General features: G+C 36.9%; 1 protein-coding gene across 3 annotated transcripts in view; it reads left to right on the top strand.

Moving 5' to 3' along the window:
- Positions 1–16,575, top strand: part of AP1AR (adaptor related protein complex 1 associated regulatory protein) — a 94,096-nt gene extending 77,521 nt beyond the window's left edge. For all 3 annotated transcript variants that reach the window (XM_077142538.1, XM_077142539.1, XM_077142540.1), the window contains one exon: positions 14,659–16,575. In XM_077142538.1, coding sequence (XP_076998653.1) covers positions 14,659–14,924 — 266 coding nt within the window. In that variant the 3' untranslated portion in view covers positions 14,925–16,575. The remainder of the gene's footprint in view (positions 1–14,658) is intronic.
- The last annotated feature ends 5,006 nt before the right edge of the window (positions 16,576–21,581 follow it).

The following is a 21,581-nucleotide window of genomic DNA, read 5'->3' as shown; positions in this document are numbered from 1 at the left end:
GCCACCTGGTTTAGGGCAAGAAGCAGTTTTTGCCAGTATGATGATACCCAGGAGAAAATCAGTATTTTTTATACAGATAACAACATGATAAAAGTTAATATAAGTTATTTTGATAAAACACAGACTCTCTGCTTTTTAACTAATTATTTAGAAAAAAAATTTTTTTTATATCTTTTCATTAGAACAGCCTAAGAGTCCAAGAAAACGTTGTCATTTTAGACTCATTAAATCTTTCTTGATTTTAACCAGAATTTCCATTTTTACAAACCCTCAGTACTTATTATATTAGTTTAGGCTTTGTCCCATATTTTTCTCATTTAGTAACAGTTATTCATTTTAGGATAAAACTATCCTGTTTTCCTATTAATAAAAATACATCTTTCATATTTTTCATACTTAAATCATTACTTTGAACAAATATTTTACCACATATGTAATTACCATCAAAATTAAATTTGTTAGAATGTTAAATACTTAAAATACTTTAATGTTTCAAATGTGCATTAACTATCAATATATAGTTTTTAACAAGAATTTTTAGTTTTAAAGTTCTTAAAATATATTTCATTTAAAAATATGAATAGGAGCCAGTTTCCAAACCACTGCCTGTCGAGAATTTAAGCCAACAAAAGAAGATGGGGCTACCATTCCCACTCTCTGTCACAAGACTTTACCTGTAGCATTGGTATAAATCTCATACAATAATCATTCAGACTAAACAAAGGTAACCTAACAGAATACCTTGAGTCAGAACTACAATCTCGAACTGCACACCCCGTTGGGGACCAACCTGCCGCAGGAACCATCAATGAGCACTGACCCCCGTTTGGTATGGCACCTTTCTCACTGAATACTTTCTGACTCAGGTGTACATGAATCCCTATATAAAGGCAGCCCATCAAGAACAAGCCCAGAAACCAATCTTTCTTTATCCTGCTCTGCCAAAGGCATGGCAAAGAAGCAATTTTTAAAATCTATCATAATAAATCAGTTCTTAGAAATTACAACTGGTGTGGACAAGCCAGGCTGCAATGACTCCATAGGCTGAACCAGAGTATCAACTTTTATCAAATCAGTCAACATTCTCCATTTTCCTGACCTCCCTCCTGCAAAAAATATTGGAGAATTCCAAGAACCACCAGATTCCTCTAAACGTCCTGCTCCAAACTGTTCCCAAATCAACCGAGTCAGAGCCTCAAACCTCTCTACAGATAAGGGCCACTGCTCAACCCAAAAAGGCCCGCCTGTAGTATTTGTAGTGGATGTTCCTGGAGCATCTCCTCACTTTATGCTTTAAGAGTTCCCTTATTAGATCCTTGTTCGGGCGCCAGTTGCCGAGTCTGGCTCAAGCAACTGTCGAAACAGGGTAAGAAGTGGTAGTGGGAGATTGAGAAGAAACACAACTTAGAGTTTAAGACAAAGCATGAGCCAGGTAGTTCATTGCCTAACTGAACACAATAACCAAATAGAAACAGGAATATTTTCCCTGTTTTGTTATGTTCACTGCAAAGCCTTCATAACCAATTTCCATTACTTAAGATTTAAAACATTATGGCCTTAAGGCTGAAACCAACAACAATGTTTTTGAATGAGATCAAATAAGCTTACTAATTCAGATGTTTTAACAGGCACCCCAGTAGCTTTAACACACACACATACTCCTCCAGCTGCCTATTATGATTACCTGTTACCCTGATGATCCAAGGAAAATGCTTACTTTACCAATATGACTCGAGTCCTCTTCTATCGGCTGGACACACGTGCCTCTAATGAGACTTTTCCTTGGTTCCTTAATATTGATTTGGAGTCTTCTTCTTCGAGCCCCACGTTGGGTGCCAAATGTTGCTTCCTATTGAAACGGAGCTCGAAGGATATTAAGGAATGATGAGAAAGAAAGAAAGGAAGAAGTAGAGAAAGAAAGACACAGATGGGCTCAGGGGGTCTGAAGCTTGAGTTTACTTCAGACAGACTTCAGACAACTTTATTCTCAACCAGATCCTAGTTATATACCACAGGATGTCAATAGATATGCAGGCATTTCCTGAGGGAGCAAGATTCTTATCTCACAGTGTTCTTCATACTTAACATAACTGTTTTAGGTAAATATTCTCTTCCTCCCAGACTGCTCTACATAACAATCTCCACAGTTTACCACCACCATCCTGAGGCCAGCAGCTTGCAACAAATTCTGTAGGTCTTGCTTTAAACTCTTGGCTTCTGCAGATCAGTGATCATGTCCCCTTTTCCATTTCTGTTTTTATTTGCGTCCTCTCTCTTTTTATTTTTTGGTCAGCCTAGCTAAGGGTCCATCAATTTTATATATTTTCTCAAAGAACTGACTTCTGACTTTGTTTATTTTCTCTGTTGTTTTCATATTCTCCTTTTGTTCATTTATTTCTCTTCTGATCTTTGTAATTTCTTTCCTTCTGTTTGCTTTGGGGTTACTTTGCTATTCTTTCTCTAGTTCTTCCAAGTAAACAGTTAATTACTCGATTTTTGCTCTTTATTTTTTAATATTGGCATTTAAGGCAATAAATTTCCCTCTTAACACTGCCTTTGCTGCATCCCATAAATTTTGGTATATTGTGTTTTCATTTTCACTTGCCTCAAGATATTTACTGATTTCTCTTGTAATTTCTTCCTTGACCCACTGGTTGTTTAAGAGTATATTGTTTAGCTTCTATGTATTTGTGAACTTTCTGGCCTTCTGCCTGTAATTGATTTCCAACTTCATTCCATTATGATCTGAGAAAGTGTTTTGTACAATTTCAGTCTTTTTAAATTTATCAAGACTTGTTTTGTGACCCAGCATATGATCTATCCTTGAGAATGATCCATGAGAACTTGAGAAAAATGTGTATCCTGCTGTTGTGGGGTATAATATTCTGTAAATGTCTGTTAAGTCTAGTTCATTTATCTTATTACTCAAAAATTTGTTTCCTTATTCTACCTGCATCTTGAGGTTCTGTCCATTGATGACGTGGGAATTAAAGTCTCCAACTATTATGGTAGAGGTGTCTACTTCTCCCTTTGGTGTTATCAGTGTTTGCCTCATGTATTTTGGAGCACTCTGGCTCAGTGCCTAAATATTTCTGATTGTTATTTCTTCTCATTGAATTGTTCTTTCACTAATACATAGTGTCCTTCTTTGTCTCTTTTAATTGTTTTACATTTGACGTCTAATTTGCTGAATATTATCTGTAGCTACCCCTGCACTTTTCTGGTTTTTGTTTGAATGAAATATCTTTTCCCAGTCTTTCACTTTCAATCTACTTTTGTCCTTGGGTGTAAAATGAGTCTCTTGTAGAAATTATATAGATGGGTCTTGCTTTTTAATCCACTCTGCCAGTCTGTGTCTTTTGAATGGGGAGTTTAATCCATTAAATTTAATGTTTTTACTGCAAAGGCAGTACTTTCTTCTACCATTTTGTCTTTTGAATTTCATGTGATATTTAATTTTTTTTCTGTTTTTACCTTTACTGATAGTCTTCATTTCTACACTCTTCTCCAGACCTCGCTGTCCTGCTTTATCCTGTATATATGCCTGTAGTGCTCCCTTAAGTATTTCTTGCAGAGCTGGTTTCTTAGTCACAAATTCTCTCAGTAATTGTTTGTCTAGAATTATTTTAACCTCCTCTCAATGTTTTTTTTTTTTTTGTATGCTATATGATGGGGGTCACATTTTTCCAGGTGACTATCCCCTTATTGTGGCAGCATTTGCAGATTTTTTCTGGGGGGGGGGGGGATATATGGGCTGTAAATCAAACCTGGTTCTCCTACATGGTCCCCTCATTTTTGAAGGATAATTTTACTGGGTATAGGATTCTTGGTTGGCAGTTTTTCTCTGTCAGAATCTTAAATATATCATACCATTGCCTTCTCACCTCTTTGGTTTCTGCTAAGAAATCCACACATATTCTTATCGAGCTTTCCTTGTATATGATGGAGTGTTTTTCTCTTGCTACTTTCAAAGTTCTGTCTTTGTCTTTGACATTTGACGATCTGATTAGTAAGTGTCTTGGAATATGTATGTTTGGATCTATTCTGTTTCGGATATGCTGCACTTATTGATTGTAATTTTATGTCTTTCATGAAAGATGGGAAATTTTCAGTGTTTATTTCCTCCATTAGTCTTTTTCCTCCTTTTCCCTTCTTTTCTTCTTCCAGAACACCCACAACACGTATATTCATGTGCTTCATGTTGTCAATCCATTCTCTGAGACCCTGGTCATATTTTTCCATTCTTTTCCCTATATTTGCTTTTCTTTGTTGGATTTCTGATGTCCAGTCCTCTAGTTCAGGAATCCTCTCTTCCTCTGCCTCTTCAAATCTATTGTTGTAGGTTTCCATTGTTTTTTTTTTCATCTTTTATTATGCCTTTCATTCCCATAAGTTCTGTGATTTGTTTTTTCAAATTTTTTAGTTCTTCTCTATGTTTGTCCAATGTCTTCTTTATATCCTCCCTCAATTCATTGATTTGATTTTTTATGAGATTTTTCATGTCTGTTCAAACAACCTGAATTAGTTGTTTCTACTCCTGTATCTCATTTGAAGTGTTTGTTTGTCTCTTTGACTGGGTCGTATCTTCAATTTTCCTAGTATGACTTATTTTTTTGCTAGCATCTGGGCATTTGATTTCCTTAATTAGTTTCTTCTGGAAGTGTTTTCACTTTTTTACCTTGGATATTCTTGCTGGATGGCTTTGTTCTCTATTTGTTCTTTGACGTTCATTTCAACTTATTCTAGATCTCTAGCATAGGTTCTCTTTCAGAATTTTTCAGTTCCTGTTTTTCTGTTTCTTGTCCTGCCTATATGGAGCCTTTTTTTTTTTTTTTTTTGTGAGGAGAGTCTCCTCAGATAATATAAACTATAGTCAGATTTTCCCAGACCAGACAGGCCTACTTCTCAGAAGGAGAAAGTAGCCAGCATCAGTTTTCCCCGGGGGTGAGACAGCTGGTTGTCAGACTTTCCTGTAAAGCCTCTAGACTCTCTGCTTTTCCTGTTCTGCCTAGCATGTGGCACTTGTCTGCCCATTGCTTCCTACCAGCTTAAAGTGTTGCGGTGCCTTTAATTTCAGCACCTCTCCCTGCCAGGAACATGGTTGAGACAGAGGTTAGGCAGTAGTGGGCTTTAATTGCTTCAGTTTCTAACCCCTGGGGCCTGAATTCCTTGAAGGAAGGACTCCACTTGAACTGGGCCCCACCCCCCCCCTTTGCCTGGGGCAGTACTTGAGCCTCTAAATACTTGCAGTTCTATCTAATGAGCTGTTAAGAAGTAAAAAAAAAAAAAAAGCAAAAAAAGCCTTTTCAGAGCCTGGCCCCTCCTCCTCAGGTTTGTCAGTGAAGAGCTTGAGTTCCTTGGGTTTGTCAATCAAGAGCTTGAATTGGTGTGTGGCTCTATGTATCTCCAGGCTCTCTGTGACCCCTATTTTTATGGTCCACCCCTTTTCCAATATTTTGTGCTTGTCCAACTCAAAAAGCTTCTGTTTTTTATTTTTGTTGTTGTTGTTATTGTTTTTTGTCAGCCCCGCCCCCTCTCTGCTGGGGCAAAAACTCCTAATTACTTTAGTACTTATGCCAGGTTTATCTGTGCTAGGGGTCTGTTTCCAGTAGTAAGAATTTGTTAGTTAATTCCACAGTTGGAGCTTGGTTGAGCTAAGCTGTTGCTACCTGTAAATTCTGTTTCCTTTCCCCTTGGGGAACCAGCCTGATGTGTCCATGGCAGAGGCATGCCCGCTTCCGTGTCTTGGGACACTTATAGTTCTATGTGGAATCTCAGCCGTTCCACCTGGTCCTCACTGGTGTACGCCGTGTGTCGGATCACTGATGTTTACCCAGCAGTTTTTCTGTGTCATTTCTGGCTACTTGGCTAACTGCTCTGGAGGATGAACCAAATTCCACACATCACTATGCTGCTATCTTGCTTCCCAGAATCTGAATTAGCTTTCTTAAGTCTTCTCAACTAAACACCATTTCTCCATGTGTTGTAACATATCTGAATCCTAGTCATCAGACTTTAAATTTATTATTATTAACAGCGCGATCAATGTAATCTGTAGCCTTTTTCAGGTCTTTTAGATTCTTGATTCTCTCATCTACATTATATGCTAATAACATTTGCAGGTACTGTGAGTTTCTAAGTCATTATTCAGATCATTAACAGAATTGTTAAACTAGGCAAGGAGGGGATAAAGCTCATTAGAAATATTTCCAATTGCTGTTCAGCCCATCTTCCTTTAGACAGTGTTATTCTATGAGATACAAATCCACAAAATTATATTAGCATCCAGCCCATATTTTTATCTTGTCTGTAGAGATAATTTGCTTTGCTGGGTTAAGTCTTTGTGATTTTTTTTTTTAACATTTGTTCCCCCTATTATTTATTTTTATTCCATATATTTTACTCATCTGTTGATAAGGTAGATAAAAGGAGCATCAGACACAAGGTTTTCACAATCAGACAATCACATTGTGAAAGCTATATCATTATACAATCATCTTCAAGAAACATGGCTACTGGAACACAGCTCTACATTTCACGCAGTTTCCTCCAGCCTCTCCATTACATCTTGACTAACAAGGTGATATCTGTTTAATGCATAAGAATAACCTCCAGGATAACCTCTCGACTCTGTTTGGAATCTCTCAGCCACTGACACTTTATTTTCTCTCATTTCAGTCTTCCCCCTTTTGGTCGAGAAGGTTTTCTCAATCCCTTGATGCTAAGTCTCAGCTCATTCTAGGATTTCTGTCCCATGTTGCCAAGAAGGTCCATACCCCTAGGAATCAGGTCACACGTAGACAGGGGGAAGGTGATGAGTTTGCTTGTTGTGTTGGCTGGAGAGAGAGGCCACATCTGAGCAACAAAAGAGGTTCTCTTGGGTGTGCCTCTTAGGCCTAATTTTAAGAAGGCTTGACCTATCCTTTGTGGACTTAAGTTTCATATGAACAACCCCCAAGATTGGGGGCTCAGCCTATAGCTTTAGTTGTCCTCACTGCTTATGAGAGTATCAAGAGTTCAACTTGGGGAAGCTGAATTTTCCCCCTTTCTCACCATTCCCCAAAGGGGAGTTTGCAAATACTTTGTTATTCACTGTTCAAATCACTCCGGGATTTATCAGGGCATCACTGTGGACAAACCAACAAAATCTCATGTCCTACTCAAGGTTCCGTGTACTTATGGTGTTTAATTAAGCTGTCTACATAAGTTATATTAGGAAATGCACTAGTCAACATATAAATTTTGTACCAAATAAACATTTTTTGCTTTAGTCTCACACCTACATTAAAATTTTTAAATATTAATTACCATCTATTTTCAGCATCCTTCAGTAATAACATTCCTTTGTTCTTCCTCATGCAAAAACATTTTTAAAATTTGTACATTTTGTCACTATCATTATACACTCTAGGCATTCCTAGATTATACCATCTCAGTCTTTATCATCTATCTTTCTTTCTGATTTCATTTGTGCCCCCAGCCCTCCTCCCTCTATCATTCTCACATGCAGCTTCATTCAGTGTTTTAACATAATTGAATTATGGTTAGGTAGTATTGTGCTGTCCATTTCTGAGTTTTTACATTTAGTCCTGTTGCACAATCTGTATCCCTTCAGCTCCAATTACCCAATATCTTACCCTATTTCTATCTCCTGATGGTCTCTGTTACCAATGAAATTCTCCAAGTTTATTCACTAATGTCAGTTCATATCAGTGAGACCATACAGTATTTGTCCTTTTGTTTCTGGCTTATCTTACTCAGCATAATGTCCTTAAGGTCCATCCGTGTTGTTACATACTTCATGACTTTATTCTGTCTTACAGCTGCATAATATTCCATCATATGTATATACCAGTTTGTTTAGCCACTCGTCTGTTGATGGACATTTTGGCTATTTCCATCTCTTTGCAATTGTAAATAATGCTGCTATAAACATTAGTGTGCAAATGTCTGTTTGTGTCCTTGCTCTCATGTCTTCTGAGTAGATACCTAGCAATGGTATTGCCGGGTCATATGGCAATTCTATATTTAGCTTTTTGAGGAACCGCCACACTGCCTTCCACAGCGGTTGTACCATTTGACATTCTCACCAACAGTGAATAAGTGTGCCTCTTTCTCCACATCCTCTCCAGCACTTGTCATTTTCTGTTTTATTGATAATGGCGATTCTGGTAGATGTGAGCTGATATCTCATTGTGGTTTTGATTTGCATTTCTCTAATAGCCAGGGAAGTTGAGCATCTCTTCATGTGCCTTTTGTCCATTTGTATTTCCTCTTCTGAGAAGTGTCTGTTCAAGTCTTTTGCCCATTTTGTAATTGGGTTGGCTGTCTTTTTGTTGTTGAGTTGAACAATCTCTTTATATATTCTGGATACTAGACCTTTATCAGACATATCATTTCCAAATGATGTCTCCTATAGTGTAGGCTGTCTTTTTTACTTTCTTGACGAAGTTCTTTGATGAACTAAAGTGTTTAATTTTGAGGAGGTCCCATTTATTTATTTATTTCTTCAATGCTCTTGCTTTGAGTGTAAGGTCTAGGAAACTGCCTTCTAGTATAAGATTTATAAGATATTTCTTTACATTTTCTTCTAACTGTTTTATGGTCTTAGACCTAATGTTTAGGTCTTTGATCCATTTTGAGTTAACTTTTGTATAGGGTGTGAGATATGGATCGTCTTTCATTCTTTTGCACATGGATATCCAGTTCTCTAGGCACCATTTATTGAAAAGACTGTTCTGTCCCAGGTGATTGGCTTGACTGCCTTATCAAAGATCAATTGTCCATAAATGAGAGGGTCTATATCTTAACACTCTATTCTATTCCATTGGTCAGTTTATCTATCATTATGCCAGTACCATGCTGTTTTGACCACTGTAACTTCATAATACGACTTAAAGTCAGGTAGCATGAGACCTCCAACTTCACTTTTATTTCTCAGGATACTTTTAGCTATTTGGGGCACCCTGCCCTTCCAAAAAAAATTGTTTATTGGTTTTTCTATTTCTGAAGAGTAAGCTTTTGAGATTTTAATTGGTATTACATTAAATCTGTAGATCAATTTAGGTGGAATTGACATCTTAACTATATTTAGTCTTCCAATACATGTACATGGTATGCCCTTCCATCTATTTAGGTCTTCTGTGATTTCTTTTAACAATTTCTTGTAGTTTTTTTATATAGGTCTTTTGTCTCTTTAGTTAAATTTATTCCTAAATGTTTTTTTCTTTTGGTTGCAATTGTAAATGGAATTCTTTTCTCGATATCCCCCTCAGGTTGTTCATTACTAGTGTATAGAAACACTACAAATTTTTGAGTGTTGATTTTGTAACCTGCCACTTTGCTGTACTCATTTATTAGCTCTTGTGGTTTTGCTGTGGATTTTTCGGGGTTTTCGACATATAGTATCATATCATCTGCAAACAGAGTTTTAATTCTTCCTTTCCAATTCTGATGCCTTAATTCTTTTTCTTGTCTAATTGCTCTGGCTAGAACTTCCAACACAGTGTTGATTAACAGTGGTAATAGTGGACATCCTTGTCTTGTTCCTGATCTTAGGGAGAAAGTTTTCAGTTTTTCCCCATTGAGGATGATGTTAGCTGTGGGTTTTTCATATACTCCTTTTATCATTTTTAAGAAGTTCCCTTCTATTCCTTTCCTTTGAAGTGTTTTCAACAGGAAAGGATGTTGAATTTTGTCAAATACCTTTTTGGCATCAATCAAGATGATTGTGTGGTTTTTCTACTTTGATTTGTTGATATGCTGTATTACATTAATTGATTTTCTTATGTTGAACCATCCTTGCATACCTGGGGTGAATCCTACTTGGTCATGATGTATAATTCTTTTATGTGTTGCTGGATTTGATTTGCTAGAATTTTGTTGAGGATTTTTGCATCTATATTCGTTAGAGAGATTGGTGTGTAGTTTTCTTGTAAAATCTTTGTCTGGCTTTGGTATGAGGGTGATGTTGGCTTCGTAGAATGAGTTAGGTAGCTTTCCCTCCTCTTTTTTTGAAGAGTTTGAGCAGGATTCGTACTAATTCTGTCTTGAATGTTTGGTAGAGTTCACATGTGAAGCCATCTGGTCCTGGACTTTTCTTCTGGGGGAGCTTCTCAATCACTGATTCGTTTTCTTTACTTGTGATTGGTTTGTTGAGGTCATCTATTTCATCTTGCATCAAAGTTGGTTGTTCATGCCTTTCTAGAAAGTTGTTCATTTCATCTACATTGTTGTATTTATTAGCATAAAGTTGTTCATAGTATCCTGTCATTACTTCCTTTATTTCTGTGATGTTAGTGGTTATGTCTCCTCTTCCATTTCTGATCTTATTTATTTGCATCCTCTCTCTTCTTCTTTTTGTCAGTCTTGCTAAGGGTCCATCAATCTTATTGATTTTCTCATAGAAGCAGCTTCTGGTTTTGTTGATTTTCTCAATTATTTTCATGTTCTCTATTACATTTATTTCTGCTCTAATCTTCATTATTCCTTTCCTTTTGCTTGCTTTGGGGTTCGTTTGCTGTTCTTTCTCTACTTCTTCCAAGTGGACAGTTAATCCCTATAGAGGAATTTTGCCCTTTCTTCTTTTTTGATATAGGCATTTAGGGCAATAAATTTCCCTCTTAGCACTGCCTTTGCTGCATCCCATAAGTTTTGATATGTTCTGTTTTCATTTTCATTTGCCTCGAGATATTTACTGATCTCTCTTGTAATTTCTTCCTTGACCCACTGGTTGTTTAAGAGTGTGTTGTTGAGCCTCCACATATTTGTGAATTTTCTGGCACTCTGCCTATTATTGATTTCCAACTTCATTTCTTTATGATCTGAGAAAGTGTTGTGTATGATTTCAATCTTTTTAAATTTGTTGAGACTTGCTTTGTGACCCAGCATATGGTCTATCTTTGAGAATGATCCATGAGCACTTGAGAAGAAAGTGTATCCTGCTGTTGTGGGGTGTAATGTCCTATAAATGTCTGTTAAGTCTAGCTTATTTATTGTATTATTCAAATTCTCTGTTTCTTTATTGATCCTCTGTCTAGATGTCCTGTCCATTGATGAGAGTGGTGAATTGAAGTCTCCAACTATTATGGTAGATGTTTCTAGTTCTCTTTTCAGCGTTTTCAGTGTTTGCCTCGTGTATTTTGGAGCATTCTGGCTCAGTGCATAAATATAAATGATTGTTACATCTTCTTGTTGAAGTTTCCTTTTATTAATACATAGTGTCCTTCTTTGTCTCTTTTAACTATTTTACATTTGAAGTCTAATTTGTTGGATATTAGTATTGCTATTCCTGCTCTTTTCTGATTGTTATTTGCATGAAATGTCTTTTCCCAACCTTTCACTTGCAACCTATGTTTATCCTTGGATCTAAGATGTGTTTCCTGTAGACAGAATATATATGGATCCTGTTTTTTATCCATTCTGCCACTCTATGTCTTTTGTTTGGGGAGTTTAATCCATTAACATTTAGTGTTATTACTATACAGGTAGTACTTTCTTCTACCATTTTGCCTTTTGGATTTTATATGTCATATCTAATTTTTCTTCTTTTTACCTTTACTGATAGTCTTCCTTTCTATACTCTTTTCAACACCTCTCTCTCCTGTCTTTTCATATCTCCCTCTAGTGCTCCCTTTAGTATTTCTTGCAGAGCTGGTCTCTTGGTCACAAATTCTCTCAGTGATTTTTTGTCTGAAAATGTTTTAATTTCCCCCTCATTTTTGAAGGACAGTTTTGCTGGATATAAAATTCTTGGTTGGCAGTTTTTCTCTTTTAGTAATTTAAATGTATCATCCCACTGTCTTCTTGCATCCATGGTTTCTGCTGAGAAATCTACGCATAGTCTTATCAGGCTCCCCTTGTATGTGATGGATTGTTTTTCTCTTTCTGCTTTCAAGATTCTTTCTTTCTCTTTGGCTGCTGACATTCTGATTAGTAAGTGTCTTGCAGTAACATCTGTTTGGATCTATTCTCTTTGGGGTACGCTGCACTTTTTGGATCTGTAATTTTAAGCCTTCGTAAGAGTTGGGAAATTCTCAGTGATAATTTCCTCCATTAGTTTTTCTCCTCCTTTTCCCTTCTCTTCCCTTCTGACACACCTGCAAACGTATATTCATGTGCTTCATATTGTCATTGAACTCCCTGAGTCTTTGCTCATATTCTTCCATTTTTTCCCTATATTTTCTTTTGCTTGTCAGATTTCTGATGTTCCATCCTCCAGTTCACTAATCCTATCTTCTGCCTCTCGAAATCTAACATTGTAGGTTTCCATTGTTTTTTTCATCTCTTCTACTGTGCCTTTCATTCCCATAAGTTCTATGATTTGTTTTTTCAGACTTTCAATTTCTTCTTTTTATTCATTCCTTGCCTTCTTTATATCCTCCCTCAATTCATTGATTTGATTTTTGATGAGGTTTTACATGTCTGTTCGTACATTCTGAATTAATTGTTTCAACTCCTGTATCTCATTTGAATTGTTGGTTTGTTCCTTTGACTGGGCCATATCTTCAATTTTCCTAGTGTGATTTGTTTTTTTTGCTGGTGTCTAGGCATTTAATTACCTTAATTAGTTTATTCTGGAGATTGTTTTCACTTCTTTTACCTAGGGTTTTCTTGCTGGATGAATTTGTTGTCTGTCTGTTCTTTGACATTCAGTTCAGCTTTTTGTGGACCACTAGCTTAGGTTTTGTTTAACAGAGGAGAATTTTTCAGTTCTTGTCTTCTTGTTTCTTGCCCTGCCTGTATGGTACCTTTTTCCTCCCACCTTTCAGAGGGTCTACTCAGGTATTATAGACCCCAGCCAGATTTTCCCAGACCAAACTGGCCTCCTGTCAGGAGGAAAGAGTCACCTGTGTCAGTTTTCTCTGAGGGTAAGACTCAGCAGGTTGAAAGACTTTCCTGTGAAGTCTCTGGACTCTGTTTTTCTTATCCTGCTCAGTATGTGGTGCTTGTCTGCCTGCAGGTCCCACCATCACAAGATGATGCATTACCTTTAACTTTGGCAGACTCTCCCTGCTGGGGGTGTGGTGGAGACAGAGGAGAGGTTGTAAGCTGGTTTTAATGGTTTCAAATTACCAAGCGCTGTGGTCTGAATTCCTTGAGGTAGGGATTCCACCTGAGTTGGGCCTCACCCCTCCCCTGGGGATGGCACAAGCTCCAGACAAGCTCTCAAACAAGCTTGTTTCTGCCTATGCCTGGGGTATTTGCAGCCTGAGAAGTCCTGCCACTGTATCCAAAGGCAGTCAAGCCTTTGTAGAAACACAGCCACAAAAACCTCTGTTTCTTTTTTTTTCTTTTTCTGTCAGCCCTGCCCCCTTGGCACCAGGGTGAAAATCACTTTGACTGGGTTCACCTGAGCTGGGGACCTATTTTTAATAGTCAGAATTTGTGAATTAATTCCATACTTGAAGCTTAGTTTTGCTCAGCCCCTGCTGCTGGTGAAGTCCCTTTCCTTTACCCTCTGGGAAGCAGCCTGTGGGGGAGAGACAGTGGCCACTGTGGCTTGGGGAACTCACGGTTCTGGGGTGGCTCGCAACCAGTCCAGCTGGTCCAGACTGGGGTACGCTGTGTGTCTGGTCACTGACGTGGCCCCAGGAGTTGTTCTGTACTGTTTCTGGTTATTTCGTAGCTGTTCTGGAGGACAAATTAAATCCCACACCTTGCTAAGCTGCCATCTTGGCTGTTTGTGATTTGTTAAGGGTGACAGGCAACAGTCATATGGATTTAAATGTTCTTTTATTATTGTAGGATCTATTATTTTTAAGGTCAGAGAACAAAATTAAATAGTTAATGTGTCTTGGTATTCTCTTATTATCTTTTGCTAATTCTCGATTTCATTTCTACTACTGGTGTTCATTCTACACTTATAAATTCAGATTTCTCTTCTGTTCTTCCTACCTTCCATCTGTCAGTAAAGTGACATTATTTTTCTTCCAAGATTGTTATACTTTCACTTTACCAACCAATTTATTTCTGTTCAGTATTAGATCTAGATCAGCTTTTCTCTAGAAATTTCTCCTTCTGTTGTGGTATGAAGTCAGAATAGTATGAGAGCACAGACTTTGGAGCCAGATTACATGTTTCATATTTTTGTTCCACTACTTTCGAGCCACATAACAGGCAGATCACATTGCTCTTTCTGTTCCAATCTCTCCATTTATATAATGGGGATAATGCTAGTGCTTTCTTCATAGGGTTGTTTGGATTAATCATTAATATATGTGGAATGCTTGCAACATGAACTGGAATCTAATAAGTGCTGGAAAGGTGTATGTGTTTTTATTGTCATTATAGTTGTTATTATTCTCTGGGAAATGAAATGATCATCTGAATAGGAAAGGGCCTTGGAAGATAAACTGATTTGGCCATATAAAATTTATAGCAATTGAAGTCCTCCATCCATTCTGTTTTATTTATGGCTCTTTAGAAATGTCATCTTTATCAGATGATCAAGTTATATCAAACTGTGTCTTGGTGAGTATTAATATTTTTATTTAAGGCATGCTTCAGGATTAGACCCTTAGAAAAGCCTCTATAAGACTAAGATAATTCACAAATCAAGTCTGATAGTTAAATGAAAATATATGGTTAACTGGGGAGCTTTAAATTTAGCTTTTTATCTTCACTGAGATTTCTAAAAACTCTGTGTTCACATCATAGGAATGAATAGAATGCTTCCAATGAGAGAACGTTCCAAAACAGAGGAAGATATTCTCCGGGCAGCACTTAAGTACAGCAGCAAGAAGACTGGAAGTAATCCTACCTCAGCCTCTGATGATTCCAATGGGCTGGAGTGGGAGAATGATTTTGTTAGTGCTGAAATGGATGATAATGGCAATTCTGAGTATTCCGGATTTGTAAATCCTGTATTAGAACTGTCTGATTCTGTCATAAAGCATTCTGCTACAGATCAACAGAATCGATAGGGTAAAATTGTGTGATCTCGTTTATTACCAAATGTTAAAAATCAACCAGAATGTATAAATGGTTGTGCCAAGCCTTTTTGTAAAGGGGAGGTAAGAAACCATTTTGTAAATGTTTATTAGAAGGGAATAGGAATAATAGGATATATCTGAATTGCTTCAGAATTAAGTGCAATTTCATCATCTGCCTTCTGCATTTCAAGAAAAAAGAAATCATTGCCATGCTGCTGAATAAGTTTATTTTAATTACCTGTTTTCTTCATAGCATTCTTTAGATTTTCACTCTTTAAAATAATTTTATTAATGTCACTGGGAATGCTTTATTAAGTCTATTTCAGGATCTAAATGTGAAAATATTAAAGCATTTTTTTTTTTTTACTTCTCATTGGATATGAAGGGAGCATGAAGAGGGATTGCCAGATTCAGATATAGAATATTGTTCCCTTTTTCAGAATTATTTATTTCTATGACTTATTAGAAATTTATTGCTTAGTAGTAAGCATAATTAATTTGAGTAGATGTCCCCAAAGGAATGCTAAAGTATTCAGTTTCTTTCAACACTTATTGTATATCCTAGTTTGATAATATTGTTTGAATGTGAACAAAGGGTAATATGATAAAAATAGTCCTTCAGGGTTTGGACATTTAAAGTTGGTAATAATCAAAAGTAATATTTAAGAAAATATATATTTGATTTTCACTTCATTTTACATTGTCACTGTAAATGAATATTGGCTTAAGTTAATTGACATTAAATTTCTTGATGTCATTTTAAAAAATTCTGCATTTCCAATCTTAAATGAGAAAGATTTTACCCAGAACATATTCTCTGTGCATGATTTATTAGGGAAGCAAAACTAAAAAGACATAATACGGGTACGGGTATTTCAAAGTAAATAAAATGATTTCTGTTATGAAAGGATCAATTGATATTAAGCTTTTCTTTGCCTTATAGTACACAGTTCTTTAACAGGATGGAACTAATTATGTCAATATACGTAGCTACATTTTATGATATACAATAGCTAGCTCTTCTTTTCCCTAAAATTTATGTATCAATTTAAAAGGCAAAACACTCCCTGACGTAATTGCTTTACTTGATTTTGTTGAGGATTGAGTAAAATTATAGTAAACAAACGGTTTTTCACTTTTTTCCATAGTGTTTTTTTATTTTATTTTTCTTGCAACAATGACAGTGCATGTTCTTAAAAACATAGGAAGGTCCAGATATAAATAGTAAAATAAAAGTTCTTGCTGTACTTAAAAAAAAATCATGTGGCCCTTTCAATATTTGAACTGCAAGGCAAGGACATCTGTAGTTTCATTTCTTTTTTTTAATGTCATAGAAATAAATGACACTTTGACTAAATATGTAAACATAATACATCAGATAATGCTATTATTTATGTCTGTTTTGACATAATTTAAGTTGTAACTATGTCATTGGAAATATTTTAAAGGTAATTTACATTCACATTGCCTGTGTATGCTTTTTAAAGTTTGTATACGTCAAATGTATATTTTTGGTTGGCATAAGCTTACTATTGAAATTTTTCTTGGCATTTTGTTCATAAAGAATTTTTTGAAGGAATGGTAACTTCTCAAGGATTGTGAATAAACACATTTTTACATTTAAAAATAATAAATGATTTGATTATTGTTGGTTTAACTCCATAAACATGCAAGGATGTGTAAGTCATGACTCCTGGCTTATGTAGTAGTTATTTTATTAAATCTGACATGAAGATCGAAGGGAGTAAACTAGAAAAGCAAAATGAAATTAACCTTGAAAATGTTTGCTGTGTTTAACTGATAGGAAAAAACATAGAGTATTGATATTTTTACCCTAGTTTATTTTATTTAAAATGCACTAGAAATAACTTATTTTTTTATTCAACAAATATTGGAGAATCTATTGTGTCTGACAGGGTGTTAGGGACATAGCAGTAAAAAGACATACAAGTTCCTGCTTTTTTTGAAGCTTACCTTCTTTTAAGAGGGAAACCAACAATACATGTAGACATTTGAATAAGAAAATTACAGATCCCTGTTAGAATCTATACAAGATAATAGGACAGAGGGTAACTGGGGGCCAAATGACTGCTTTTAATAGATTAGGAGGCCCCCCTACAAAGATAACATTTGAGCTGAGATCTCATTGTTTAGCAGGAACCAGCCAGGTTAAAAAAGACTGGTGCCACATGTTCCTGATGTGGGAAAGAATATTTGGTATCTTCTGAGACTAAAATCACCATCATGACTGAAACATCATTATTGAGAGGCATAATATGAGACGACATTGAAAGGGTCATTAGAGGCCAGATGATGGTTAAGAGTGAATTTTATTTGATGTTTAATTGGAAGCCACTGACATTTTTGTAAGCCAAGGTACACTGTGATCCGATTTGCGTTTTCAAAATATTACTCTGCTGTGTAGAGAATGAGTTATAAGAGGGCACAAGTGATGACTGTATAGTAGTTCGAATAGGATGTGATGAGGCTTGAATTTATAATGGTTGTAGGGATGCAAAGCAGATATATTCTGGAAGTAGAGCCAACAGCTTAATGGGCTGAACATGGGGGTAGAAGAAGGGATTGAGTCAGAGGTAACTACAGGGTAATAGCTCTGACATGGGCACCCTGGTGACCTTGCTCATTGCATATAGATCATGTAGGCAAACTTCAACCACATTCTGACCCAAGTCTTAGCAGAATGCCTTGTGATCCTCTCCTGAAACCTTCCATGGAGTCCTTCATGGCAAGATAGGCCGCCTTCAAGGAGCTGTCACAAGGCCACTCTCATCCATCTCCCTATTACAAAAGGCTGCCATGAGACAGTTTCTCATTCCCATGGGAAGACATGGACTTTCTGCTTTGTCCCCTTCAGGTATAAATGCAGGCCATAAAACTGCTTGGCTCCCCAGTGACACAGCTTGTATCATCTGTTATCTGGCCCCTTGGGTTCAGGGTCATCCTAGGGACAAGGAGTGATTTCATGCTGATCTTGCATTTGCTATTTGTGTACGTAAAAAATTGCCCAAGTAGGTCTGGCCTCATTTTCTTCCTATGGCCAAATCTATGCAAGTGTGGCAAGCCAGCCCAACAGCTATAATTGCACTGCTGCTTGGAATTACTTGATAGTAATTGTAGATTTCTGACTTGTCTTAATAAATGTAGAGGGAGAAATAGGTTTGGGAAAGTAGAGAAAATTAAGAGTTCCATTTTAGAAAGTTAAACTTGAGATGTCTTTGAGAAATTTGAATGAATGTGTCAAGTAGGTGATGTCTACAGCTCAAGGAGGACTAGGTACAAGTTTGGGAGTCATGAGTAGGTAAATGTTATTTAACGTCATTTTACTAGCTAAGATTACCTCAGAGGAGCATGTAAGTAGAGAAGGGAGCCCAGCTAAGTGTTGACATTTAAGGGTGGTAGTAAAGAAACAGCCAAGAGGAGCAGACACAGGAGGAATGCAAGGAATAACAGAACGTGTGTGCAGAGGCCAGGAAAAGAGGATCAGCGCCATCAAATGCTGCTGAGGCATCAAGATGAAGAGGACAGATGTGTCAGTGTGTTTCATGAAGGCTGTTGATGATAATGTGGAGGGAAAGAGTGAGATGTGAGGTAAGAAGTAGAGAAGAGCAAGGGTAGAAAATTTATTTGAAAAGTTCTGGCAGAGAGCAGAGAAATGGGGTCATAGCTAGAGTGAAATGTGGGGTGAGGGGTTTTATTTATGATGCTAAAACTTCTAAAATGGTAAATTCTGGATTTTTTTTCAATAATTGGAGAAATGTATTTTTCTAATAGAAGCCAGAGTTTTCATTTTATTTTCACTACTTAAAGGTGTTCTAACCATAATTTCTTAAGAACACTGATATCTGAAAATAAATTTGTATCAAATATATTTATAGTATTTGCCCCTCTTCCTTTAGTTGGTGCCTCTGGTTAATTATCTGACCATAAAGGAGATCACAGAATAACCCAGTGAAAACACTGATATCTTGCATCTGATTATTGTATTAGTAGGAAACATTAAAACTGCAAATTAACTTACCTAAGAGAATGATATTAAAATAACTTAATTGTATCAGTAACTTAATATTACAAATTATTTGAAGAATATTTTTTATGATACCCAAGTCTAGTAATGTCACCTGTTGTTCAGAAGTCTTCTATATATGAACGTCAAATATAAGGACCTGCTATGTGCTCCATGCTATTCAAAATAACATGTTCTCTGTCTAACACTGTGGGGAAGCACTCCACATACATTATCTCAACTGACCTTCACAGAAACCCTTTGAGGGAGGCACTGTTCTAATTCCTGTTTTTCTAAAGAGGAAACAAACTCACAGCTAGTGAAAGATCACTCAGGATATGGTAAATAAACCCCAGTGTGACTCAGAACCACACTCAACATATATATTACTTCCTTTCTGTAGGAATTAGGTCAGTAGTTTTGCTTTGTTTTGAGGCATTTTTTCCCCTTAGCTGTTAAATAAAAATTGATCTAACCTAATTTTGAGGGTTTGAGAAATTGTTTTAAGATGGCAAAAGTGGATTTCTCATTCAAAGGCACTTTGACCTACACTGAAGTTCCCTTGTCACATTGTGTCACACCTCTTCTCACAGGAGGTTTCTGTTTGAAAGCGTCAGTGTCTTTGATTTTGGCTTCTGAGCAATGACTCCTCTAACAGTATTAAGAAAGCAATTGTTTTCCCCGGCATCTCATGATTATCTTCTCTGTGAACTGGAAGAAAATTTTGAAACCAGCAACAGCACTGAAACCACAGCTTTCACATTTTAATCACCAGTGTCCATGGCCCTAAATCCATTGGTTAAGAAATACAAAGGCCAAATAGACATTTTCATGTACGTTGAATAGCAGGATGAGTGAATGGGGGTTCGGGAACAAAAGAAGTTAACCACCAATAAAGCAACTATAACATTTTGGTTCAATATGCTTTACATTAATACCTACATGAGGGAAAAAATAAAACACATTTTTAAGTGCAGTATCTTTAATGCATAATTCATCAACATCTATAAATTTTCATTTGCATTTAAAATACTATTTTAAAACTATGGTAAACATGTACAGCTCTTTTTTTTTGGGGGGGGGGGGGGAGTAGTGCATGGCCCAGGAAGCATGTACAGCTCTTAATGTCACTGACTCTGACCTAGAAAGACATTCAATTCATACCAACTGGAAGCGCGTAAGTCCAGCCCGCTTACAGCTCTCATCCTTGGTTACCACCAGAAATGGAGGCCCTGGTTGTTTCATTCAGGGTCTAGTTGGGGAAATAGTAGCCCACACATGCTATTTTTTTTAATATAAAGACTTAATTAAACAAGTGTTGGAGAGCTGAAAAAGTATAAAGGGCCATGAGGTAACCTGGAAGCAACTATCACCCCTAGAGAAGATATTGGGGTTATTAAAATCTAGAAGCTTGGAGGAAGGCTTCTGAAGAGGGGCTACTGCCCCGCTGATGCTGGTACTTTTGAGGGGTCCCAGTGGGGCTTATTCTAGGAGGGCCGAAAAAAAATAGCTGAAGACTGGAACCACCTGCTTCTGCCAAGGTGACAGATTGTTGCTGAGGTGATGCTGACAAACTGGCTGACAGGAAAGACAAATCATTTTTCCTAAACTAGCCTTCCAGGCTTGCATTTTAGTGCTCAAAGGTGCAATGTAAGGAGCCAGCTGACAAAGAACTGGTTTGCCTCACAAACCCAAGAGTCCAGAAGAGTGAGTTAGGGGCTGAGTGACAATGGCTGGTGACAGTAGACATCACGTGTATCTTTTTCATATAACTGCAAACCCATGTGGCTCCACACATCTTCCTCACACTTCCATGAGGAAATTTCCCCCTCACCCTTTTGTCTTAACTGCCCTGCCTCCTTCTCTTTACAGCCAGGCTTTTCTTAGACAATATTCTTTTGTCACTGCTTCCTCACTTCGCATTTTACTCTTCATCTTAATACAATGTACATTCACTCCTACTAAGCTAGCCAAAAAAATTGGGCAAGAACTGCCACATAATTGACATTGGAATGCTTTTCAGTTCCTATTTTACTTGGCCTCTGAAATGTTCTTTAAGTTGGTCCATTCGTTCTTAAACTAGCTTCTCCTTACTTTTATGTCTCAAACTCTATTTCTTCTACATCTTTCACAGTTCTTTCTTATTTCATTTGTTGGTATCTTCTGTTTGTCCCTTATATGTTAGTGATCCCCAAAGTTCTGTCCTCAGCCCTCCACCGTTCTCACTGGGCATTTACTCCCTTTAACTACCGACCTATTTGCTGACAGTTCTGAAATCTGTGTCCCTAGCTCAGATCTCTCCTGTACACTGAGATCCAAAGATGAGATAATGAAAAGAGTGAAACGTAAGATGTTATCATCAGAAGAGGAAATTTCAGAGTTTGAGATCTTGAAGCTGGGACAATTTCAAAGGATTTCTATGTTTAAGGTGGACTGGAAGTAGTTATTACTAGAATGGCCCATACTTCCAAGCTGAAGAATCTGATTTGTCATCTTGGTGCCTTCAATGGCCTCTGATGCAACACCAAAATATGTTTGTGTCAATTAGTGGTTGCAATTAAAATCCATTGGATCAGGGGTTGTATAAGCAATGAATGAAATGTATAGTGGATGTACTATTCAGT

Source organism: Tamandua tetradactyla, chromosome 24 (genome assembly GCF_023851605.1).
Source record: "Tamandua tetradactyla isolate mTamTet1 chromosome 24, mTamTet1.pri, whole genome shotgun sequence".
In the NCBI taxonomy this organism is placed as follows: Eukaryota; Metazoa; Chordata; class Mammalia; order Pilosa; family Myrmecophagidae; genus Tamandua; species Tamandua tetradactyla.
Note: the sequence above shows the minus strand (reverse complement) of the source record. Positions and strands in the feature narration are given on the sequence as shown.